At 40.1% G+C, this 26,080-nt stretch overlaps 2 protein-coding genes and 1 long non-coding RNA gene across 12 annotated transcripts in view; all 3 read left to right on the plus strand.

Moving 5' to 3' along the window:
* Positions 1 to 26,080, plus strand: part of esr2b (estrogen receptor 2b) — a 60,164-nt gene that overhangs the window by 27,554 nt on the left and 6,530 nt on the right. For 7 of the 10 annotated variants that reach the window (XM_040041651.1, XM_040041650.1, XM_040041652.1 and 4 more), the window contains 4 exons: positions 441 to 797; positions 5,114 to 5,252; positions 7,516 to 7,649; positions 10,420 to 10,603. In XM_040041651.1, the coding sequence (XP_039897585.1) occupies positions 441 to 797; positions 5,114 to 5,252; positions 7,516 to 7,649; positions 10,420 to 10,603 (814 nt within the window). Of the gene's footprint in view, positions 1 to 440; positions 798 to 5,113; positions 5,253 to 7,515; positions 7,650 to 8,146; positions 8,254 to 10,419; positions 10,604 to 15,354; positions 15,549 to 15,642; positions 15,730 to 15,887; positions 15,987 to 16,188; positions 16,237 to 16,358; positions 16,500 to 18,168; positions 18,287 to 18,664; positions 20,856 to 26,080 lie in introns of those variants that run through there. The other 3 variants (XR_005697276.1, XR_005697275.1, XR_005697277.1) reach the window with 3 other exon arrangements.
* On the plus strand, positions 8,266 to 9,131 carry LOC120739771. The gene is made up of 2 exons (XR_005697278.1): positions 8,266 to 8,532; positions 8,612 to 9,131. It is a non-coding gene; the product is annotated as an uncharacterized LOC120739771 (long non-coding RNA).
* Positions 11,564 to 15,348, plus strand: LOC120739770. The gene is made up of 4 exons (XM_040041658.1): positions 11,564 to 14,099; positions 14,208 to 14,446; positions 14,770 to 14,873; positions 14,988 to 15,348. The coding sequence occupies exons 1-4, from the start codon at positions 14,018 to 14,020 to the stop codon at positions 15,265 to 15,267; spliced, it is 705 nt and encodes a 234-aa protein (XP_039897592.1). The 5' UTR covers positions 11,564 to 14,017; the 3' UTR covers positions 15,268 to 15,348.

The following is a 26,080-nucleotide window of genomic DNA, read 5'->3' on the forward strand; positions in this document are numbered from 1 at the left end:
CCTTTTGAGCTTTCTTGAAAAGCACGCAGGACAAGTCTTCCTTCCACTGACTGTAAGAATCATCTAAATACTTTTAATTATTTCTGTGACACATGCAAATAGGTAACAGTGTTTCTTTGGGCCTTTAGTGTTTCTTATGATCAGCACATTCCATTCTGTTGCCTGCTCTGTGATTCTGGGCTAACCTTGGTGTGTTAAACTGCAGCTGGGATTGCTCTTTGACATATGAAGCATTGTGTTTATAAATGCCTTTGCTCTTCTTATCAGTAGACTGGTCATAGTGTCTGCTAATGCTCAGATAGATCCAGTTTTTTTTTGTTCTTATTCGATTGTTAAAAACATATATTTCCTTCTATTGCATAAAGCACAAGCTTTTTCTCACACGAAGTGTAAAGGAGTTGCAGGTAATTCGGCAACTGTCTGTTGTCTTCATTCACCAGGGGTGAGGCGTGAACGTTGTGGCTTTCGTGGTGCCCGACACCGTCGCGGTGGACCCCAGCCTCGGGATACGACAGGTCAGAGTTTGGTAAGGGTTGGACTGGGTTCTCGGGGTCAACGGCATCTTCACCTGGGGACACCTGAAGACACCTCTGTCCACACTCACACAAATCACACGCATCACTCAACCATGAACCCAGAGGAGTTCATTTCCCGAATCATGGAGGCAGAGCCGCCAGAGATCTACCTCATGGAGGACCTGAAAAAGCCGTTCACTGAGACCAGCATGATGATGACCCTCACCAACCTGGCAGACAAGGAACTGGTTCTCATGATCAGCTGGGCCAAGAAGATCCCTGGTAAGATCCAAGCTACTCTGTTCAGTCTGTATGTAACTCTTTCACACAAGTACTGCTAAGTAAATGTTTTTCTTTTCTTTAATTCTACTCAGTCATACATTTTTTCTTTTTTGTTACAAAGAATTTTGTGTTAAAAAAATGTTCTACATTCTTTATTTTGCAATATTGTAAGATTCAATTGCCATTCTGAAATTGTCTGTAGTGATCTTTTGCAATATGGAGATTATTATAGTGTGTTTGGGGTGGCTGTAGCTCAGGTGGTCACCTACTACCAGAAGGTTGGTGGGTCAATTCCAGTCTGCTCCAGCCTGCATGTCTATTCTTGGGCAAGATACTAACCTCGTGTTGATTGTGCGAATCTTAGATAGAAAGCATTTATTTGTGTAGAGTGCTCAGATAGAGTAGAAAAGCTCTCTATAAGCAGTCCATTTACCATTTGTCCTCAAATATGGGAATTTGCAGGACTGCATGATGTTTTTTCACATTTTAACTAGCCAATAATAAGACAGCTGTAATCCAAATTACAGGTCATGATTCATTTTGATGGTAAGAAACACCACTGAAAATACCAGCCTTTTATCTTAATGAGTATTTGAAATATTCATGTTTAAACATTTCCTCAAATTTGAAGGTTAACAAAAATGGTGAAAGTGGATCTACATTCATTGGCAGATACATGGACCGTATTTCAAAAATTACACATCCTGAAAAATGTTCGATATGTAAAACTGTCAAGAACCGTAGTTCTAGCAGCAAGCTGGACCTAGAAGCAAGCACAATACGCCGGGATGCACGCAGAATAACTTTTATTTCTCAAACTAAGGGTGTCCCGGAATGATCAAAGGAAAACATGCAGTGTTAATATTAGAACCAAAGGACCGGGAGATAACAACTCGGGAACGCCATGATCGGGACCGTGGGAGGCTGCAACAGAGAAGGGAAGAGAGATAACAGCATACAACGGGGTAGAGCTATTTATCTTACAATCAGGGCTGGGCCGTGGGAACTGGAGGGAGGGGTGAGGGTCCGCGGGAGAGGGCTCCAGGAAGGCGGAGGAGATGATGACCGGTGGCTAATCTGAACTCCAGGCGCGCAGGACAGGCAGGTGTATGCTCAAACACGGCGAACAATAACTTGGGCACACAGTAGAAGAATAAACATAGTTCAAAAGAAACCAGAGATTCCACATCCACCTTCACGTGAGGGCCAAGTTACCGCTGAATGGTGACTAACGGACCGGCGTGGAGCAGCCGGCCGTGCGGAGTTAAATAGTCCTCCTGACGATCGCCTGGAATGGGATGCAGGTGTGGAGACGACAGCCACACCCGTAGGCGTGGGCATCCCATCCGCTCCTCAGGCACCAGGCCGCGGACCATGACAAAAACAAAACATTTCACAGAAATCACTCCATGTGTCCAAACTTTAGACCACAAAAGTTTTTATGCAAATCAGAGATGTTTGAGCAGAAGGTCCAGGTTGATTTAAGATGGAATGAAATTTAAAGCCAGCAGTTTGCCACAATTTGTCACTGAAGTAACCAAGCAGAAAGGGGTCAGGAAGATAAGACTTGAGCAAGGCTTTAGATGAGCAGCTTCTCTTTGTAGGAAACCATCTCTCTGTCAATCAGGCCTTTATTCTAAAGCATGGTAAAAGACACAGGAAAGTTTTCTTGAGCTTTATAAAAACTAAACAATATATTATGACATGAAGATACTTCAGTCCAGTGGCAGTGGCAGTGGGCAGTGGGGTATTTATCAATAGAAAAAGCTCTAACATTTATGAAAATACAGTTCAAAGTTCTAAATCTATCCACTCATTCACATTTTCTACAGCTGTCAAGTGGGCCAGATTGGACTGGTTTCATTTGACGTAGACGTGACGTCGACGTAAAGCGCGAAATTTGACTGGAGGGCGGAAGTGAAAAAGATCAGCGCAAAATCACAGACAGACAGTACGCAAAATGCCTTTGTCCTGTTGTGTTTACGGATGCTCCAGTAGGTCGACCCGAGAAACTGATAAACGGTATTTTAGGGTACCAAAAATAGCCCAACGAAGAGGAGAAAAATGGAAAATTCTAACCGAAAAACGTAGGAAAAAATGGATTTTAAATTTACGTTTACAGTCGGGAGGAGCAGAGTCTGCCAATGCCCGTGTCTGCAGCGACCACTTCGTCAGAGGTAATGTTATGTTTGCAAACGAACTTATTAGCATTATGTTGTCGTTAAATTCTCGTTTACTTAGTGCTTTTAAGTTAGTAGTCTAATATTGACTTGATTGGGACTATAGGCTGCCCAAGTGCTTTGGATGACGAAGAGTCGGAGGACTGGGCTCCGACGGTCAATCTCGGCTACGAACGAAAACCCAGATCGGAATCAGTTCTCAAACGAGATAAAAAAAATGAAGCTTAATTAAGCTTGCAATTACCCAAGTCTTCAGAGGTGTCTCGTTAGACCTCTGAGAATGGTTTACCTTGAAACAAACAACTGTCACTCTAACGAAGTCCTAAGGATTTGGCATGTTTGTTGACGTTAAAGCCGCTAACGCTAACTGTTAGCGTGTTTAAGATAAAGCAATATAAGAACAAACACTCACCCTTGCAAACACCAAACTGTATCCATCACGGAGACGTTTTGTTCCAAGGTTGTGGACCCACCCGCTGACAAAAAAATTGTACGCCTCCAGACTCTTGAAAGCTTTCATTTGCTGCCTAGTGTAGTAAGAAGTCTGGAGGACCAAGTAGTTGGTGATATCCACAGCGTCGATAGTAGGCAAACGGAATTCCAGCCCCCAGGTCTTATGTTTGCCACCCCTGCTCTAAGCACTGCCTGTTAAACACCAGGCACTCCTCATCATCTGCTAATACCATCCCTGCAGTGAAACATGATAGTAGCGAGGCTGCTTCACAGTAGCAGGTACAGCAAGACTTCTCAGAGCATTAAGTAGAAAGCAGTTACCTGGACAGAAGCACCTTAAATAAAAGGAGATCCATATGACAGTAAGCCAACATACACGCAGCCAAGCTAGCCTCGAGTAAAAAGTCTTACTGTTCTTCAGTAGCTTAGTTAAAGCAACCACGTAATCCACACAGAATAGCTACAGACACACCTGAAGACAATACTATGCACTTCATATCCAGTCAGACAGTGATCCAAAGGAACAATCAATGGGCAAATCTAGTTGTAGAAACTTACCCAAAAGGCCTCAAAGGGACTTCTAGCAAGAATCCAAATACTGGTAAATGACATATTTCATTTTCTCATATTTAATAAACCTTTTTAAAATTGAATTACTGAACAGAAGTTAGAGGTCCAAATATTTTTTAAAAGCAAATAGTGAAAAAAAAGCCAGATGAGTGCAAATAAATGTAGCAGCCTGATGTGATGTTAGTATCAGTGTTGGTTCCTTCCATAAAGTTGCTTTTCATGATTGATCCTGTTTTTCTTTTGCACTAAAGGATTAAATCAAGTTTAATGAATGGTGGTGACATGTGAGCTGTAATCATTCAGACATAAATAAAACAGGAAGGCTGTCAGTGTCATGTGACTCTCTGGTGTCACCTGTGTTAGCTGACCCACTTTTGAGGCCAGATTCAATCAAAGAATCCCGATGAAAGTAGCTCCGTCTGTTGACATGTTTGGTACTGAGGCACCGGTTGTGCAACAGTCTGTTACAAAGTTACAGATGTCCTGCACCACCCCTGTACATTTCTCTCTGTTTCTGGGTAGAGCTGTATGTAGTCATACAACAGAAAGAAGTTCCTTGCAACAGTGTCTATATCAACGGTCAGGGAGCCCTGATAGATTGGCTGGCTAAGACACATTACCAGATGGCCACAAAATCTTCCAAGCAGTGAGTGTTTCTGGTCTAATTCCAGGCTGGCCTGAACCCTTTACTGCTCTTTCACCATATTTCCTGTCTTGTTGAACATCATGTTGCACTGGATAAGGCAGTGAGCCAATGAAACACAGGAGTGATGAAGAAATGATTCCCCCGATGAATCATTGTTATATAGAACATCTATGATCAGTTTAATGTTATTTCACATAAAAACAAAGCTGCTTTTCTTTCAAACACAAAGACATCTCAAAGTGACCCCATACTGCAGTAATGCATACTATTATTAGTCTGCACAGACATGTAATCAAGCTCTAACTTGACTGGTGGATCTGGGCGTACAACTAAAAGAATGTGTGAATAAGTGCTGATTCCAATTGTGCATTTTGGGATAGATTAGGGTTTGGTGCTCATAATTCCATGAAGGCAGAATGTGGGTGGTTTCCAAGTGTAAAGAGGCCTTTTTTTTCTCCTCTCCTCAGGCTTTGTAGAGTTGAGTCTAACAGACCAAATCCACCTGCTGAAGTGCTGCTGGTTGGAGATCCTCATGTTGGGCTTGATGTGGAGGTCAGTGGATCATCCTGGAAAACTAATCTTCTCTCCAGATGTCAAACTCAGCAGGTGAGAGGGATTAGCACTTATTGCATTAAAACTAGTGTGATCCCATTGCACTGAAAATCTTTTATGAAGTTGGTCATCAGCTAACGTTTAGCAGGTTTACAGAGCAACAAATACTTGTTTCTGCTATTCCACAGAGACTTTAGCTTACAGAGAGTGTTTACTCAAATACCCACACAGCTTCTGTTTCTGTGTTTCTTCCTGATATATGTCATAATACTGTCAGTTTGGATCTTTTTGAGATGTTCTTAAGTGCTTTTGTTGTCTCAACCACATAAAATAATGTAAAAAGGTAAAATATGTCTGAATAAGAAATATCTGCAACTGCCACAACATTATTGCTGGTTTGAGCTCCCCAGGTTTTTTCACAATGATGACAAATTGACATCGCACGATAAAACAGGTCATCCACAACACACATACACATCACGAACATTTGTTCCAGATTCATCTGAGATTTCTCTGGACTGCCAACGCAGTCTTTTATCTCCTGCTGTTCCCTTCCACACCGACCTTCGAATTTGTCCAGAGAACTGTTCTTTGTATCTGCCAATGCTGAATAGCCTTTGTATTCGTAGTAAACACACTGTAATTGGGCAGCAGGGATATCCTAATGGCTAAACTTGGAGAAAGGTTTTCAACAGTGTTCTCAGCATGGCAAATCTTATATGAGGCTCTTTAAGTTTCTCAACAATACCTACTGTTGCTGTGAACTGCATGCCACTTTGCAACCCATCATCGACCCAGCTATACCTCCCACGCTGTGTCTGATCCACTCATGTCACTGGTGTGCTGGGATCTAGCTGCTTCTCTCCCTTCCCAGATTTTCACTTTCACACAAAGTACATGCACCAAAATCCAATGAGCGGGTTGACCACAATCATGGTGCCTACAGGATACAAATAATTGCATTTCTGAAGAATTTCTCCTTGATGCAGATGTCAAACAAACTGGCACATATATTTCTGCTGTGGACACTGACCTTGTGCAACATTCAGAACTTGTTAGATTATAAACTGGGATGGGTTAGGGGGTTAGGGAAAGTTCGTCATATTTTTTTGCTAAAGGGGCAAAAATTCTCAAAAGACAAAAATAGACTTCAGACTTTAGTTTTTTAAAGTTGATAATGCAGCAGAGCCACTAAGTTCTGATAACTTGTACATTTTAGACTCCATCATATGGAGGCCATCATATTTCAGACTGCATGCTGTAGATGCTATAAAATGTTTCATCTCTTGTTTAGTCTCACAGGACTTTACCAATTGCTGTTTACCCTGAGTTTTCCCCTTTGTCCCACTTTCTTGTGTATGTAATTCCCTTATTTTTGTTAAGGACTTTGAAGCAGTATGTAGTCAGACAGCTAAATGCTACATTTTTTGTGAAAAAGGCAAATGCAGAAGGAGCTGAGGGTAGGAGCAAATTTATACGAGGGAAATGGTGGGTTGAGTTCAGTGTTTGACCTTTCTTTCTTCACTGCCACGGAAACTATCACTATAGGCTTAGGCTAGCCTTGATGTGTTTTCATAACACGGCCTTATTTTTCTCTGTAAGGTTCCTGTCAGCCTTTCTCCTTGGAAAGATGAGGATAACATCCTGGATGCAAATCCATCCACCGGCCCATTGAGTCATTTTCTAATTTATTTTGTCTTATCAAGTCTTTCTTTCTGCTTTTCTGACCTCTTTCTGCTCTCTCTTACACATTCATCAGTATTTGGCTTGAATTTCTTCATGGATGGTTGCTAATATGTGGATTACCAATAGGAAGTTGTTAGCTGATGAGGATTTAATACCCAATTTTCCCATTCATGACTATAGTTTGTTTTATTATGTCAAAAGGTAAAGCTCTGTTCTGGAACCTCTAAGCCCTTTCTGATTTATGACACTGAGTAAGTCATATATAGCAGGGAATGGAAGAAGTGGGTTGCAAAGCAGGTTGCAGGGCACAACTGCCACCAGGCTAAAATGTCTTAAAATGTACCACTAGCACTTGTGTGCTGACACTGCAATCCTCTGGTTCATCAAAATTGCAGCTGAAATTGATTTTTTTTTTAAATTTTCCATCATATTATTATGGTTTTCAGGCACCATAATAAACTTTTTTAGCCTACAAGAGTTGATATAAATGGGACGCACAAAGTAATAGAAATTTCTTTCAGCACGTTCAGTTTATCTTGGTTCTCGTTGCTGCCTCTTTCCCCTTTCTTATCTTTTTGTTCAATCCACTCCATCTTGTTTTTCTTCACTTCTTCTCTTTCTGTCTGTTTAGGGAGGAGGGACAGTGTGTGGAGGGCATCATGGAGATTTTCGACATGCTGCTGGCAGCCACCTCTCGGTTCCGTGAGCTGAAGCTGCAGAGAGAGGAGTACGTCTGCCTGAAGGCCATGATCCTCCTCAACTCCAGTGAGTGTTACTGACGCACATAAAACCACAGGATGGGGAAGAATTTTGGAATGAGGTTTCAATAAGCAAATACGCTGTTCCACCTCATCCAATCAGTGCGCTATTTGTGGTGTTTTTGGTTTTTTGTTCTTTTTAGTTCTGACATAATCCCTCACACATGTGCACACACACACACTTTTGGGGTACTCATACTTCAAGTAAAGGTTTTTTAGTGAGTATAAAAGTACCAAACTAAAGACTACACATGTCAGTATCTGTTTAAAGTGTGCTTCTTAACTTACACCCAAACGTTTGACTGTCAAAGCAATACTCTCTAGTACCCATCAGACCCAGTTATTATTAAAGAAACATAAATCATAGTTATTTTCCTGCTATGATTTTCGTTTCTGCACTACTCCTTGAAATGGCTGATTTCCACTCTTGATGATGCAGTCTTGTGCTTCTAATTTTCCATTCATCCATCCTTTTTCTTCTGATTATCTGTGGCTGGGTTGTAGGAGCAGGAGCCTGAGCAGAGAGGCCCAGACTTCCCTCTTCCTAGCCCCCTCCTCCAGCTTATCCAGGGCAATCCTGAGGCATTCCCAAGCCAGGAACAACACGTACAGTTCAGTGTCCAGATTTCTAGATTACGAAATAATTTATTGGTTTGTTTATTTATTTATTTTGGTCATGGGAGAAGAGTACACTCACAGTCCTCTGAAGTTTCCTAGCATTTCATTTGTTTAAGGTTCATAGAAATTTCCCAACGTCTCGTACAATAAATAACCCCCTTAAAGCGTTGTAGAGCAGAGTTACACTACACCAGTCCTTGATGTGGCTTTTAAAATCAACATGACGGTGACCGTCCCACAGAAGTTGCATTGGCAGATGTTATTTGAAGAAGGTTTGATAATGAAGTGACCTGTGAATTTGGACCTTATTGCAGGGCGGCTTTCGTTTTTTCACCTTTAATGTTTTTCCAGTGGTCACAGTGTCCTCTCAGTACTCTACAAACCACCTCCAACAGACGCTGCAGGCAGGTTCCATCGAGGTGACCGACCTCTCCACATGTTTAACAAAGTTTCCTCCCTCACGCACACATAAGATCCTCTGCAAGACTATGTTCTGTCTTTTAACTCTGCTCCACTGCAGCTGGAGTAAAAAAAAAAAGGGCAAATTGTGCAAGAAGCGAAAGCAAGTCTGAAAAGTCAAGGAAAAGAAGGAGTCGAGAAGATTAATGAATCTTGACAGATGGAAAGTTGTAACTGAGCTGCTCCATCCATCCTCTGTCCTGTTGGTGGGCGGACACTAGTTGATCTACAGCTCCTTCTCTCTTCCATCCTCTAGTTTTTCATCAAGAGCGCCCATCATGATGTCATTCGGGCTCTTTGATGAGCCAGATGGCCTGACTGAAGAAACTGTACGAACTCATAAATGTCACAGCTTAGGTTAAATTGGTTACAGAGTCCTGAATCAGGATGTAGAATGTCATGCAACAATTTATACCAAAGAACACCAGGTTACGTGTTTTATTCAAAGATGAGATAATGAGTGGATTATTACCAGGCTATTATTAATCTTGGAATGTTTTGTCAGTGTCAGTCTCACTGTTGTCGAAACCATGTTTTCAGTTGGCTGGATCTAATTTAAGCTTTATTATTATTTCCCTGCAAGTCAAGAAGTTTATACACTCACAGATTCCATGGTTCAGGTGTGTGTGTGTGCATATATGCGTGAATATAATCAGGGAAATGATATGTATAGATTATTAAGTAAGATGTGATGTTTTTTAAGTGCATTAATTCTGGTACACATAATGATGGGCAAGGCAACAGAAGGTATGCTTAAAAAGAACATGTTAAATGGCTGATTGCAAAGAAATGATCTCACAGGCTGAGTACTAGTCCTGGAGTAAAGATGAGTTGAGGGTTCACCAGCATGTGAAAGACAGTGTAGATAAATAACTAACAAGATCAAAGAATTACTATATTCAGTATGTCCAAATCACAACATCAACAGTCACCTCAAGGTTCTTTATATTGTAAGGTAAAGATCCTACTTTACTGCAGAGAAATCCCCAACAATCACATGGCCCCCTACGAGCGAGCACTTGGTGACAGTGGGAAGGAAAAACTCTCTTTTAGCAGGAAGAACTAAACTTGGGGTGGCCATCTGCTGCCACAAATTGGGCGTGAAGCAGGGAAACAGTGCAAAGACACACTATGGATGAGAGCCAGAGTTCAGTAATAATGATTATATGCAAAGAGGTGAGGATGATATATATAGTATCAATAGGATTCAGACGGTACAGATCAGTTTTTACAAACGGGTTAGTGCTGAATGCTGAATGAACATCATCCTTGGTATAATTGTGACAGTACATGTACTCACTCAAGAAAGCTAAGATATTCAGTACTGGACAGCTTGCAATCCAGACCAGTGACCCAGTTAAAACATTTGTTGCATTATGAAATGGGAAATATGATGAGTTGCACACTTCTGCAGTGTTGTTGTAATGCAATGACAGAAATATGTTGCTGTCCCAGCAATTTTAAATATATTGCTGTTGTCAAATTCAAACGTACCACATCTGATTTCTCAGTTTTAACCTATTCATATGTTTTCTCTATAAGTATATAGAGTATAAATGATGTGTATGTTATTGAATTCTGCTTCTATTTACGTCTCAAACAGCATCTAAACTTTTATGGTCGTGTGTAACTAATGGGCACGTCTTTAAAAAAGGATCAGTGGTCTCAGTAATGACACGTAGCTGTGCTGTTTTTCACAGGTCTGTGCACGAGCTCCCCACAGACTCCAGAAGAGCTGGAAAGCAGAAACAAACTGCTGCATCTCCTGGATTCTGTGATCGATGCGCTGGTCTGGGCCATCTCCAAACTGGGCCTATCCACCCAGCAGCAGACTCTGCGCCTTGGCCATCTCACCATGCTGCTCTCCCACATCCGGCACGTCAGGTACACACAGAACGGAAGGAGTATTATGTCTGATTTCTTCACATGCTCACAGTAATGCTCAGCAAGCATGTGCACAAACACATATTTTTGCATGAAATTAAGTAAAAAGACTTACTAACTTTTCCAATCAAGTGTTCACCACAGACACTTCACAATGTTTGTGAAGCAAGTCTCTTAAATTTAATAATAACAAAATAAGGTCTGTTTTATATTGGTTTATTTTTGTTTTTACATCTCAGACATACCAGGTTCAGTTTATCCCCCAGAAGTGCTATATGCAGAATTTAATAAAGATGACTGGCATTAATTCCTCAGCTACATTAAACCACAAGTAGGCGTGTGCTAATAAAATAGAGGATCATTTACAGAGAATACACGGCTAAAATGAAGAAATGTCTGCATGCATTGTGCACACTGGAACTTTTTTTTTTCCTCATGTTCGGTGATAATAACTTTAACAGTAGACTGAAAGCTTCTGCAAAATCCTGCATTTGTTGCATTGATGTTTTGTGTTTGCCTGTAACATCTCATTTTCTACACAAACTTTAATGTAAATATTCATCACAGCCATGGATTTAGAGACAGAACAAATATTTGACAAGCTCAAAGGACACAATTATTAAAGACGATACATCAGCCAGGCATAACATTATGACCACCTGCTTAATATTGTGTTGGTCCCCTTTTTGCTGCCAAAACAGCCCTGACCCGTCTAGGCATGGGCTCCACTAGACCACTGAAGGTATCCTGTGGTATCTGACACCAAGATGCTAGAAATAGATCCTTTAAGTCCTCTAAGAGCAGCGGTCCCCAACCTTTTTTGCGCCACGGACCAGTTTATGTCCGGCAATATTTTCACGGACCGGCCTTTAAGGTGTCGCGGATAAATACAACAAAGTAAAACCAGTACTGGTACCAAAAAAAAAGATGATTTATTCATAAGACACAGGAAAAGACCCAGGGAAACAGAGTTAACGATAAAAACCCTGAAAACCATAAATTTCACACCCGAGCCTCAACTCTCGTGGTCCTGTACCAAACGACTCACGGACTGGTACCGGTCCATGGCCCGGGGGCTGGGGACCTCTGCTCTAAGATGTGAGGTGGGGTCTCAGTGGATCAGATGTGTTTGTCCAGCAGATCCCACAAATGCTTGATTGGATTGAGATCTGGGAAAGTCAACACCTCAAACTAAATGTTGTGCTCCTCAAACTATTCCTGTACTATTTTTTTGCCTTGTGGCCGAGCGCATTATCCTGCTGAAAAAGGCCACAGCAATCAGGGAATACCGTTACCATAAAAGGGTGTGCTTGGTCTGCAGCAATGCTTAGGTAGGTGGTACGTGTCAAAGTAGCATCCACATGGATGGCAAAACCCAAGGTTTCCCACATTGCCCAAAAGCATCAAACTGCCACTCGGACTTGCCTTCTTCTCAGTGCATCCACGGTCCATGGTCCACTTCTGATGCTCACATTCCCATTGTTGGTGCTTTTGGGTGTCGACAGGGATCAGCATGGGCGCCCTGACTGGTCTGCAGTTATTCAGTCCCATACCTATCAAATTGTGATACATTGTGTATTCTGACACCTTTCAATCCGAACCAGCTTGAACCTTTTGTAGAGTTTGAGTTACAGCAGCTCATCTGTTGGGTCGGACCACGCAGACCAGTCTTCACTCCCCACTTGCAGTGAGCCTTGGTTGCCAGTGACCCTGGCTGGTTCACTACTGTTCCTTCCTTGGACCACTTTTGATAGATACTGACCACTGCAGACTGGGAATATCCCACAAGACCTGCAGTATTAGAGATGCTCCAACCGAGTCAACCTTGTCAAATTTTCTGAAATCCTCAGACTTGCACATTTTTCCTGCTAACCCTAACCCTCTAACACATCAGCTCTGATGACTAAATGTTCACTTGCTCTCTGATATATACCACTCACTAACATGTGGCATGATGAAGAGCTCATGCTGATGCTGATGGACATTAATTTCAAAGACTCTAAATAGGTTTGTGATTTGTAAGAACAGAATAATTATGTACTATTCGTTTACATTAGACTTGAATAGTTTGTAAAACCAGACAAGACAAGTTTGTAATGCTGTGCTGTCAGCAGAGATACATCCTATGGAACTCCAAAGTGTTCAAAATTAAATAAATAAATAAGTCATGATGAAATAAATAACTATGTGAATAAATAAGACACAGATATGTAATGTGAGAATGATATTGTGAAATAATTGAACACATTTTGAAAAAAAGCTCATATTGTGAAATATATTGCATTCTGCTATATAAATTTACTTATTATTGTGAAATATTATTTCATGATCATCATTTTTCACAATAACAGAGATTATTCCTGAGGCATTTTATTTATTCCCAGCCGTTTTTAATCCAAAATGTCCTTTTTTCAAAGTCAGTCTTTATTTCAAAATCCCGTTTTTCCCAATGGCCTATTTATTTCATAATGCGACTTTTCAGCAGAATGACTTTGTCTGTCAATCAAGAAAGACAGGGCGGAGCCAGTTGTGTGATTGGTTGCTCCTTTGCTCAGACATAAGTAATAGCACATGAAGTGTCGATTTAAGTCTAATGGTGCAGTGCGTCTCATACGCAGACGGCGGCAGTGGCTCGAAATAAAGTAAAGGCACCAACAAGTGTAAAACACTGGGCGCGAATAACGTTTAGGTGCTTGTGAAGGGCATGGCTGCAGGAGACAAGTCCGTTTCTGAGTTACTCAGAGAAGTTGCTAATCGCTTAGATTGTACGTCTTCACCTCAGTCTGAGAGAGTGTTGCAGCAGCATACTGGAGATGAAGCGGTCCCTGGTCCAAGTTCTCATCAAAACAGCACAATGTTAACGTTAGCAAACGCTAACGCTATCACAGCTAGCTCCACTCCACGAAACGCTGTTCAGGGTAAGTAACGATGTTATTACTGCTTGGTTAGTCTGTCTGCCAAAAATGAGCTTTTTAATCAGTTCAGTCACAAATTTTTTATACTGTTTTTATCATAGCAAAGAACTTAATAAATTAGGTAAGAGAAGATAATCGTCTTCTGGGTTAATGTCTGTATCACTATTTACATTGTTGTAGGTAATAGTTAAATCATGACGTTTTAAAGTGTCTTATTTTCTCTGCTAATATGGAAGTCAAGTAATCTATGTGAATGAAAATAAAGCAATTCTAGTTCAATGTAGTGATTTTGTAAGCGGGTATAATACTTGCAAATTAAATACCAATTAATCTAAGCTTTTAGAATGTTTTCTTTAATATTGTTTTTCCCTTTTTAAAGCTGATTGCCCCTTACAGAGTGAGGCCTTCCTCAGCGCCACTTTCATCTCTGACCTCGCATTCTTCCAAGAAAGCATGCCGCTCCATTTACACACACACCTTCTTCTGTTTACATGATCATATGTCAGACACAGTGCCAGCTAAAGCAGTCAAATTTGACCTAGCAGCAGCTGGACTTGGAGAGAAACGGATTTCATTCCAAGGTGATGCTACATGTCATTTGTTAATATTTCAAGATTCAGTTTAACTACTTTTTTACTCTTATATGTACCATTTTTGTAGTAATGTACAGCAAGTAATGTGTTTTACAGGAAGGGATGATGACCCAGAAGTGGTCAAGGCAAAGATTGAGGATACCTTCCCTCAGCTAAAAGACACAGGAGGGTTTGAACTGCTGAGAATCTCTGGTACAACACGAAGCCGTAACCTGTGCACAATCCCAAGCCCAGACACTGGATATACAGTGCGATATCTCCGCAGTCCATTGAGTGGAATTGGACAAGCTTTGATCTATATAAGGCCACTGCAGAAAAGTATTGATTTGGAAGACGTGAGTAATGACTAGGGTCAGAATATGTTATTTGCATGTATTAATAAACTAGTTCAAATGGCTAGCTAAGCTCAACTATGTGTCAAATCACTTTAGCCGTCACCTGGTTGGAAACATGACTGTATATGAGTAATAATGGTTCTGAATGTGTATGTAAGCAATTGTTAGAAAAGGTTTAGAAGGAGATATGTAATTTTGTGTTTACAATTTGTTTCTGCTTCTCACGTTGGCAAATGCGATTGCAGAACTGTCAAAATATTTTTTTATCACAGTATGCACCAAATGTATATATATATATATTTTTATCTCCATATTCTCTGTAGAGCCTGACAACCCTCCAGCAACAAGGACCCCCCACAAAATGCCTGAATTGTGACATTAACATTCCTTTAAATAAAATGAAAAACCACATCACTAAATCCACAAGGTAAGGAACATCTTTGATTTTCTATATATTTTAGTATATAGTGTGGAAACTAAGTAAGTCCACTTTATATATATTGGTGATGGATGCTGAAATCTCTGCCAATCCCTCTCACAGTTCATTGAGTGGTCCTGAACCTCAGTCTGTTACTGAAAGTCAGGCTAGGCAGACTCGTAGTACAACAGCAAGGTCAGAGGTCCCATCCTGTAGCAACAGTGATGCCTGGAATCCATCCTGCGGGGTAGAGGAACCAAATAGTATCATCTTGGAATCCACCATAACCTCAGCAAGAGCAGAGCAATCGTCAGGTGATATGGTGGTAGTGCAGGAAGATGCATCTCATCAAGATGAGGAAAAGTCACTTCTAGGGGAAAAACCAGGTAGTGACAGGAATTAAGTTAGGAAGATACCAGATAAATGGCAAAAAATACATATATTTTATTTCTTTTGATTCATGTGATCCATACAAATGTGTACCTTTCAGAGTGGAAATGTGAACAAGATGCAACCAGAGCAGCCTGGCTCTACAAGTCCGAGTTACTTTCAAAGTATGAGACCAGAAAGGCAGTAGTCCTGCAAATGGACTTGCGGGAAAGTATTGTGGATCAACAGAGATCACTTATCTCCCTCTACAAAGCTCCAAAGGTAGAGCGGGCCCTGTCAGCTGCAAACTGGAAGGTATTTTTTCTGTATTGTGAAAACATTAGAAATCCAGTGACTGACTAATCCGAAACTTCACAAGTTTTTTTTTTTTTTTCCTTCTTCCTTTTAGGGGATGTTGCTGTTGGAGAAGGGGTGAAGAGATTCTTCTTCTCAAAGGCAGTTTCTCTAGTACAGTCTGGTTTGCATTTGAATTTTGGTATGTATGAAACTAGACTGGGCACATGTATAGTGGATTAAATAAGAGAATATTTCATCATGTAAAGAAAATGTATTTGTTATGTAAATGAGTTAATTGTGTTAAAATTACTGCCTGGATTTCTCATACTCACCATAACCTAGATGTACTCTTTTCAGGGAACACAGATCTTACAAGACTGTTTGACGGTGAGCCAGAACACTTGACTCCATCCACTTCTCAGACCTTGCTTGAGAGTGACATGTTTTTGGTGGCAGGTAAGAAAGTTATGTACAGAAATAAGAGGAATAGTAATTTAAAATAATACACGTGCAGCACTAAAGGAAAAAGCATTACTTGTGTTACATTATCCTAACTGTAACCATAAAGATGAAAAATAGATTGAATACAGTTACAAAACAGTTTGTCTTTACCCCCATGCAATGTTAGGCTTAGTGAATTTATTATGTTTGATCTTAGGAAGAATAATGGGACATTCATTCATTCATGGTGGACCGTGTGTGTCTGGTATAAGTCCTGCAATTTGAAATGCTTTATCAGTACAGTGGATGTTCTTTAAGTATTTAACATTTAAAGTGTTTTACTTTACGGACTCACACTTCAGTTTTGGTTTGGTCTCACTGTTGTAGGTCATAACACGAACACGCCGTCAAGTCAAGCAGCTGAGGAAAGGGCTTAAGGAGACCATGGTATGGCCGCTTCTGACAGAAAGATCAGACATCATTCCTCTTTTCTTACCAAGGGACTCAGAGACTGCTCCCTGTTGTGAGGTAAAGTCAGGTCACATCTTTTAACATCTGAACAGTAAAGGTATTTGGTGGAAATGGACCGATCCGATATTACGTATCGGTATCGGTCCGATACTGACCTAAATTACTGGATCGGATATCGGAGAAAAATAAAAAATGTAATCCGATCCGTTAAATATCACGAAAGCACCTCACAAAACTTGCAACACGCTGTAACTCACCTCAGAACGTTAGCACGTGGGAGCAGTATGCATCACGTGATAGAGCGGCTGTGGCATGCGGGACCTGTCGGTGGTCTGGATAGCATTTGGAGCTTCGCTAGCAACCCGGCATTTCATCTCCGACAAAGTTATCCCCGAGAGAAGTAAAGCAAGTGTGTAAGTCCATCTCTGAATGTTTGTAAAGCATTCCTGCGTTAAGCTTAACAAGCGACTGCCTCTTCTTGCTGCTACTTCAATCATGAAACTGCTTAATGATCAGCTGATCGGCTTTTCTGTCGCAAGTCCGTCTCTCTTATTTGTTTTTGGCCCACTTTGCAGCAGAAAGAGGAAACCAGCAGCTGAACAACAGCAGCACGTTTAAGCTTGATAAGCTGTTGTTAGAATTTATTTAATATTACTTTCTACTCAAGGATCTTTTTCTACGTAGCTGACAGCTGGTAACTGTGCAGGGGCGGATCTAGCAAAGTTTAGCCAGGGGGGCCGATAGGGCATTAACAGGGAAAAGGGGGCACAAAGACATACTTTTCTTTCTTATTCTCATTTAAAATGTCTAGCTTTTAATAAATAATTATCCAAATCTTACACCCAAAGTTTTAATTTGATGTAAAATGAATAGAAGTCAATTACTGTATATAGTGACTATTAAGTCTAATATATATACCCTAGTAAGCTATAGTACTTTTTCCTTTGGGAAGGTACCATCTGTGCAGTCTGCAATTTTGTTGAAGAAAGATGTTGAATCTATTTAATATTTCTTGAAAAATAATTGATTTCTGTGCATTTTTTTTTCACACTGCATCAAATTAAGGTTGATTACATCGATTAAGCATCATGAGGTGGAGCATGAGGGGTGGTTCCCTATTTTTTATTTATTTATTTTTGTTGTTGCTGGGAGTTGGAACCCTATTAGTTAGGTTGCTTAATATTTACGCTAAGTACTCTTTAAAATACCAGAATAGGGAGGATGGTGTAGGTTTAAGTTTATTAGATTGATCAGTATTGCTGAACTATGAAATATTTTTTTTTTGCATACAGGTATAACAGAATAGCTTTAGTGTAGTTGTTGTTTTAAACTTGAGTATGAACTTATACAAAATGCAGCAAGATATTAAAAAAAAACAGTTTTGTTGATTAAAAAACACTATATCGGATTCATATCGGTATCGGCAGATATCCAAATTTATGATATCGGAATCGGTATCGGACATAAAAAAGTGGTATCGTGCCATCTCTAGTATTTGGTTAATTTATGAAGGATGAACATTAATTGTTGACACAAAACATCAATATACTATTTTGTATGCTTGGGCTAGTCGAACAGCTGGGTTACATTTAATAAAAATACACCTAATGTTGCTGACGCTCTTAAGACTACAAGATAAGTAAAGATATAAAATGACAAATTAAGCTTATTTTATCTTGTAGCATTTCAGAGAAAAAAATTAACCAAGGTGAACTATTTTATGCAGTCTATTCTAGAAAGGATAGTGTGGCCTGCCACAGAAGATGAAGATGAGGAGGAAGAGGAATGCTCTCTTGAGGATAAATGCAGAGTGGCAGGCTACCTTCGCTCCTTCATTGAAAATGGTAAGTCTGCTGCGATAGGTATTTTGCTATTGGTTTTCTCTGATTATACTTTGGTAAATTACATACAGTCCAGTGATCTCGGGTCATTAACAAAGTACACTATAGTATAATTTTGTTTTCTTATTTGCTCCATACTGCCACCATGAAATACATAAAAAACAGAGTGGTGGCATTATCAGTTGCATTATAATTGTATGTAACTACTTTTAGCTTTGTTACCATAAAAATATCTATGACAGCTACAACAGCAATTTGAGTGGGGCAAAAATGTCTTGTGCTCTTTATGTAATTGTTCATCTTTTATGGTATTTCTCCATAAAAGACTCAAAATAATGAATATAGGATGTCATTATAGCTCAAAACAATGTTCCATTGCAGCGTCTTGTGCACAACGAAAAGCCCTCATCAAGTTTTGGACAGGATGGGAAGTCTTGCCGAGAGAAATGACTGTGGAAGTGGTCAACAGCAGTCTTCCACCTGTTTTGAAGTACTACGTCTTCCTGCACACTACTGTACCTATGAGTCATTTCTGATGGACATTGAGGTTTGTCTCAACTCTACTGACTCAGGTTTTGGTCTGGTTTAGGATTGATTCCATAACCACATGGTAAGATTAGACCATTTTTCTTTCTTGCATCACATTACTGTACTCGGTGTTCAAAGAAACTGACAATCTAGTGAGTTCTAGCTCCTTTAATACACTTGACAGTGTAAAATACACAGTACAGGTGAGCATTTATTGCTTTTTGTCAGTTTATATTAAAAAGAGTTCAGAAAACAAAATTATATTATTATATATTTATAATATATATTATATTATAAATTACACAGTATGTTTATTTTATTCTCGCTACTGGAAAATTTATTTGCCTTAAGATGTTATACTACTGTACCGTGTGCATTGTATTAAATCTGCTCAGAGTTGACATGTACTGTACATCCAAGAAATGAATATCAAATCAAATCACTTATTTTATTGTCACTTATTTTTATTTTTATTAAAGTGATAGCTGTGTAAAACAAATCCTGTTTTATAGCCACTCACTGTTTTGTTGAAAATGAAATTGGTTATGCTGTTTTGAGTCAGTATTAGCTACAAAGCCATAGATGTAGAAACTTAAAAAAGGGGTGTGAACATATTGCACCTGCTTACTTTGAAGAGTTAAGTTGTGGTATCAAACATAAGTTTGAGTGACTGAACAGTTTCACAGTAGGTATCCAAAGCTTGACTGAGTGAAACGTTGTTGTTTGGTAGCACAGCAAGCTCTCGTTCACTCAGTGCACGTGGGAGCTGAATCTCAGGAATGGTGATCTCATTTGATGGGCGGTGATTATGTGATCCTGTCCAGTCCACACCATAATCCTCATCAACCTGAAAGAGCATGCACATGTCTTAAATCTAAACTGAAGTGGTGATTCCTGCAGCTGTTCCTAGATGGACTTATTGAGTCTGTCAGGGCCTATGTGAGTTTCTTAGGCATAATTATTCATTCACCCATTCTAGGTCAGGATTGGTTCTCTTCAGGTATAACAAATTTAACTTTGTTTAAAGTATTGCCATCTATACCTGACAGATGGACTAAAAGGAGAGAATGGCTTGGGAGACATTTTCACTTACAGGAGAAATATTTGGTACACCAACTCGAACAGTAGAAATAAACTCATCTCAACTACAGATAGTAGAGTTTTACATAGAAGAACAAATACGGATCAAATAGTCATGTACCTGTGACAAATCTTGTCCCTCCTTTCTGTGCAGCAACCAGAGTTGCAGAGGTGAATGGTTGTTTGCTGTTCTGAGTCCGTGCTGATTCCATGCTTCCTGGAATGACTGAAGATGATGTTGAATGTGATGCAAAAAGCATCTGTGCAGTGCAAACAAGTCAATTTCTTCACCAGGGTTGAGCAGTCCTTGAATCTCCAGCTGGGTGAAGATTGTGTAGAAAAGGTCAAGGACGTTTTCATATACATCCCTCCACAGGCGCTCGATGCTATAAGACACAGTGAGGGAAATTGTTCATTTATGGTTTTTCAGGCATTCCTACGTCAACAGCCTTCCAAGTCAATTATTAGAGTAGTGTTAATGTGCTGTGAAACCAGTCAATTATGCTCAGAAACCATTTGTTTTATTACAATTGCATGTGTGAAAAAAAAGTAAGACAGGCCATCAATTTACTTGTCCTTACCGCTGGTTGTGAACACTTCAGCCTGTAATGTGAGAGTTCCTGTTCTCCCCCATTGTCTGCACCATGAAATGTGCAACCTTCACATTTTCCCCTCCTTTGTCTGACCTGGAAAAAAAGTAGAGAAGTTTTGATCCGAGTCAGTGAGAGTAACAATCTGAATATAACTACTGTCCAATACAGAGTTTTTTGACATACTGTATTTGTTAAACACCTCTTACCGGACTCTTGACGGTATGCCATATTGTCTGATTGCTGACAAGAAACCATCAAAAACTGTTGTAGCTTTGTTGTTGGTGGCAGCTTTAAGGTAGACAATTAACCTCGAAAAACCACCTATCCCACCATGGACAACAAATCTCCATCTGACAAGGCAGAATTAAAAACAACAAAACAAGAAAAAACATTGTCATGTCCCCAGTTACATACAAGCAAGACCAATATTTCAGTTCCATATAAAGTGACAACATGTTATAACAGGAATGTAAAAGAAATAATAGAAGGGAAACTTAAACACTTTACAGAAAGATCTGTAGTGCAAAGAATCACATGCATAATGTAAAGCCTCAGACATGACTATAGCGAATCCTGTAAATGGCCTTATATGACAGCATTTAAGATGACATTTACAAACTCAAGGCTTCATTTTACAATTTTATACATGCATCCTGTTACTTCAATGGAATAGGGAAAAGGTGATGCAAGTACTGACCGAATTAGTTTATGATTTCCATCGATATGCCAAAGGTGATTTGGTGCTGGTACACTGTACTGACGACGCCTTGCAGTCTGAATAGATAACCGTGGCATCATGACCCCTTCTGGATTGACTCGTCTCATTGAATCCATCAGTCGAAATCCTGATTAACAAACAGATCATGTCTTAGTACTACCAACTACAAAAAGACTGTATTGTAAACACTGTAATGCTTATGAGACAGATCTTCATTGCTTCAGGTAAGTATCCAGGTGCTGTACAGATTTACTGAGGAGAGAGAATCGTGTACAAACTGGTTCAAACAGGAACATAACTGCATAACAGTGATGCGAACATGCCTAGTCATTTTTGATGCCTACATTATAATATCACATCATGGCTACACTGACACATGCTTTCTGGGCCAGAAACTGGTGTTTGTATATTCAAACAATATCAGCTTTCTTTGAATGTGTATGCCTCTGGATCGTAGATGTCCCATCATCATTCTGCAGCCGGCATTTGGGTGATGACGCTGAATGTCCAGCACTTTTGCATCCAAGTCCTCATTCCCAATAGAAGAATACCTATCAGATTTTCTGCACATAATTTTTTTTTTTTAGTATAACAGCAAGTCTCAACAAAACATTTTCCTGAAAGAACCAAGGACGTAAATGTATTCTTGTTTTAGCTTTACTGAAGACACCAGAGAAAGTATGATATTTAAAACGCTGCTGTAATAGACAAAACCATTTCAATAAACTTGCTATTTAACATCAACTTTGTTATGTGTTATCAGAGAACAATTAGCTGCAAACAGCAATGAAACATTCAACTATGTACTATTTAAAGCACTAATGACCCTGCTGTCTACCAAGATGTGATAAGTAAGTAGACTGTGGAAAGCTGGTGGGTCTACTCTGTGTAAAAGGTTCCTACAGGTTCCAGTGCCCCCAGTCTCCGAGTTAACACACTCTAACAGCTAACACTGCGCCGGCTAAACGTGTCTCAACAACGAGATGGCGCCGAAAGCTTTAGCCGTAGCTGCCCCATTTATTTTAGACATTCACAATAAAAAAGTAAGCGATAATATTTCAATATCAAACGTCATAATTAAGGTCAACATCTAAATAATGCTGTCTACAGACTCACACAGGTGTTATATTACAGCATAAACTTACCTCAGACATTCCTCCGTCATTCTCCTCCTAATTGTGCTCGGAGACACAGAAAACATATCGGCAATTACCCCGATGGTTATCCCGGACAGCACTAAAGTCCTGAGTGCTGCAGCCGGGATTTCAGGACGTGGACGACCAACATTTGAAGACTGTTCTTCCTCGGCGTATTCACGGTGCTGAATTGATCTTAAACTTTCGACAATGCTGTCATCGATGCTAACATCTTGAAAAGCAATTATCATCCCAAGCATTTCAGAAACATCATCTAAACGACTCAAAACAGTATCTACAGGTAAATGATCCCTCTCTATCTGATCTGCTAAAATGAGCAGAATTGACTGAAGTTCACACCAGTCCGTCATCTATGGGCTCAAAATGTGGTCATAAATATTTTGTACTTGTAAAAAAGATTTGTATCTGTAAAAAAGATTTGTGCGTGCGTAAAAAAGATTTGAATGTTTTAATAGAATTTGTGTGTGTGTAAAAAAGATTTGTATGTGTAAAAAAGATTTGTGTGTGGACTTAGCCCAAAAAAACCCTGCAAGTTACAAGTACGAATTTTGACCCTATTTTTCTTCCTTTCATCTGATTGGTCAATGTCATGTCAATCACAAATGTAACAATCCAATCAGAGAACAGATGGGTTTGGCTGTCGGGGGGGCGCTTTTTTGAACTGCAGGTCCTTGAAGGGTGATACAGTTTGAAGCTGGAGGATCTCTATATAAATATCCGATAGCAGCTAGGTCCCCTAACTTTCAGTAGCTGTTGAAAGGATAAAGTTGTGCTATATCAGTGGTTAGAAATACCATTATTACTTTAGGATTAGTTTAACACAAAGTCAGGGCTGACCCGGGATCATTGCTGTGAGTCACAGTGCGCAGCATAAAAGTCCTTTCACATCGGACGCAGGATGTGCTGCTAATGCTAACTGCTAACTAAAAGCAAAGGATCCAGAATTTGTTACGCTGGCTGCTGGGCTCTGTGGGTTTTTGCAGCAGCTCTACCTGTACTAGATGCACCTGCTCCTTGTCTTTTCTATCTCTGACTTTATGTCCTCTACAAGAGTTTCTGTTTTTTTTGCTGGTTCTTCAAATGTTCAATAAAAACATGTATGCTAATTCATAACGAAGAAAGCTTTGTAATGAAGACTGTCATTTCCAAAACACTGCCCGCCCCCACCCCGCGGTCCGCAGCGCTGTTGAAAAGGCTGTGGAAGTCCCTATATTAAACACGTAGACCTGTGACACAAAAATCACCAAACTCGGACGACCACAGACTGTTTTCCTTCGTGGTGATGAAGGAAAACGCTGGGTTGGCATGTAAAAGGGCATTTATTCTTCCTTCAAAGACCTGGGGTCCGTTCTTCGTACCTCGCTAAGTAAGTTAGCTGGATTTGATTGTTGACAATTTCGCGTGATCTTGGATCGTTCGGTTCTCCGAAGCTCATCCGGGACTTGCTGTCATAGCAACAGATCCGTAAGCGTAAACCTGCTCGGGAGCAGGTTTACTTTATGTAAACAGGATCAGATCGCGGCCACTCAGGTATGTCCGCTTCATGTATACGAAAGCAACAGCGATATTTTACCACTGTTTTACCATAAATAAATATTATCAATGTAACTAAAGGTAATGCAGTATTTGATTCTTTTATTGATTTCATACAGATACATACAGGTCATTTCCTAAAAAAAGGGAAATGTACTATTAATCATTGTATTTCATGTATTTGATTATTTCAGATGTAATTCATATTTCAGAGTAGTAATTGTAAATTACTTCGCGTAATCAAGATGAGAGACCACGGCTATAAAAGCGAAGGTGGATTTGGGAAGCCTGTCGCAGCCATGTCCTGTCCGTATACACGAGCCACCCATTGCGGAAGGTGCAAGATTGATAAGGAGAGTTCTCAGAATTCAGCGTATATTGCGGGACAGACAGGATCCTTTAGCTCAGCGCGACAGTGTGCTCATAGAGAGAGATCGATTTTCCCGTGAGGGTATTATTTACTTAACCAACTTGTTGACGAGGGGGTGCAGGACCACCACCTGTCTTTTTTTGCTCTGCCCTTTTCTTGGTTGCTGTTATAAACAAACAAACAGATTATTCCAGGGTCTCTTTCCAAGAGACGAAAAGCAATATAAGTGATTAAATATTACCATTCTGTAGAATATTCTTATATTTCACTTTTACTTGTTCCCATGTTCTAGTGGGTCCTGTCGTGGCTCTAATGTGAAAGAGGATATAATGTAATATACTATAATATAATATAATATAGTGTAATATAATAAATATACCCTACCGCCTACTGGTGTTGGCCAGAGGGGCCGATGGCGCGATATGGCAGCCTGGCTTCTGTCAGTCTGCCCCAGGGCAGCTGTGGCTACAACCGTAGCTGCCTCCACCAGTGTGTGAATGTGAGAGTGAATGAATAGTGGTATTGTAAAGCGCTTTGGGTGCCTTGAAAAGCGCTATATAAATCCAATCCATTATTATTATTATTATTAAATTACTTACGGGTTTAATTTGTCAGCAACTTTCTGCCAGCCCTCTCTCCTTGCTTTTGCAGCCTTTGCAGTGTTCCCTTGCGTTTTAATTAAACTCTGAAACTCCTGAAATCCCTCAATCAAGAGTTCTTGCTCTGCTGCCGAGAAATACCGAGCGCGCTCCTTCGACACTTTCGCCGACCAATCAAAGGGTTGCCGATCAATGTTTCTACTATCGATGCGTAGCCCCTGTTAAGCCACCCAGTGATCTCACATTACTTCATCCAGCTATACTAATCGTCAACAACAGGTGTGTTCGAAGAACCGGAATAGCGAGCTCAAAGTTAGCGCGATGATTTGATCTTGGATGTGTCATTTGATCTTGGATGTAGTAAGCGAGGTACGAAGAACGGGCCCCAGCAGTTCAAAAAAGCGCCCCTCCGACAGCCAAACCCATCTGTTCTCTGATTGGATTGTTTTTTTGTTTTTTTTTTGTGTGTCCCGTTTGGATCTTTAGCCATCAGAATTGTTGTCTTAAGGCCAAGAAAGATGCCAAGCGGATTTATTTTACCAAGTGGATCATCATGGCCTTGCCATATTGGTCCATTTGATTGACCTTTATTATAATTATGAATTTATTTTATTTTCAGTTGCAACAAACGGGACAGACATGACTGGGGGATAGGACAGGGAGAAAGAATGAAAGAAAGAGAGGGAGAGAAAGAAAACCAAAGGGGAGAAGAGACGGTGAGAAGGGGGGGAAGAAAGAAAAAAACAAACAAACAAAAAAAACAAAACACCTGGGTCACCTGTATGGAGAAAAATAACAGAAGAGAAAGCAAACAACAAAGAGCAACATAATAAAAAAAACGGCACCATCACAATAAACTAGCTAGCAGTAGATATCAGTAGATACTAAATAATAAACGATATTGTGCAGCACGCAAGATAGACAGCGCACAATGTGCTTTGAGGCAGCAGCCAAGAAAGCTGTAGTCCGCGTCTGTGAATACCCGTGTGTACACCCGTGTGTACACCTCTGATTGGATTGTTACATTTGTGATTGACATGACATTGACCAATCAGATGAAAGGAAGAAAAATAGGGTCAAAATTCGTACTTGTAACTTGCAGGGTTTTTTTGGGCTAAGTCCACACACAAATCTTTTTTACGCGCACACAAATCTTTTTTACGCACACACAAATCTTTTTTACACATACAAATCTTTTTTACAAGTACAAAATATTTAT

Source organism: Simochromis diagramma, unplaced genomic scaffold (genome assembly GCF_900408965.1).
Source record: "Simochromis diagramma unplaced genomic scaffold, fSimDia1.1 OVJJ01000304.1, whole genome shotgun sequence".
NCBI lineage: Eukaryota > Metazoa > Chordata > Actinopteri > Cichliformes > Cichlidae > Simochromis > Simochromis diagramma.

Bases quoted from the DNA above. Each gene is read 5' to 3' on its own strand.
- LOC120739770 (XM_040041658.1), top strand. From the start codon at position 14,018: ATGTCAGACACAGTGCCAGCTAAAGCAGTCAAATTTGACCTAGCAGCA. The intron at 14,100-14,207 runs GTGATGCTACAT...TGTGTTTTACAG, and splicing joins GAAACGGATTTCATTCCAAG to GAAGGGATGATGACCCAGAA. The intron at 14,447-14,769 runs GTGAGTAATGAC...TATTCTCTGTAG, and splicing joins AAAGTATTGATTTGGAAGAC to AGCCTGACAACCCTCCAGCA.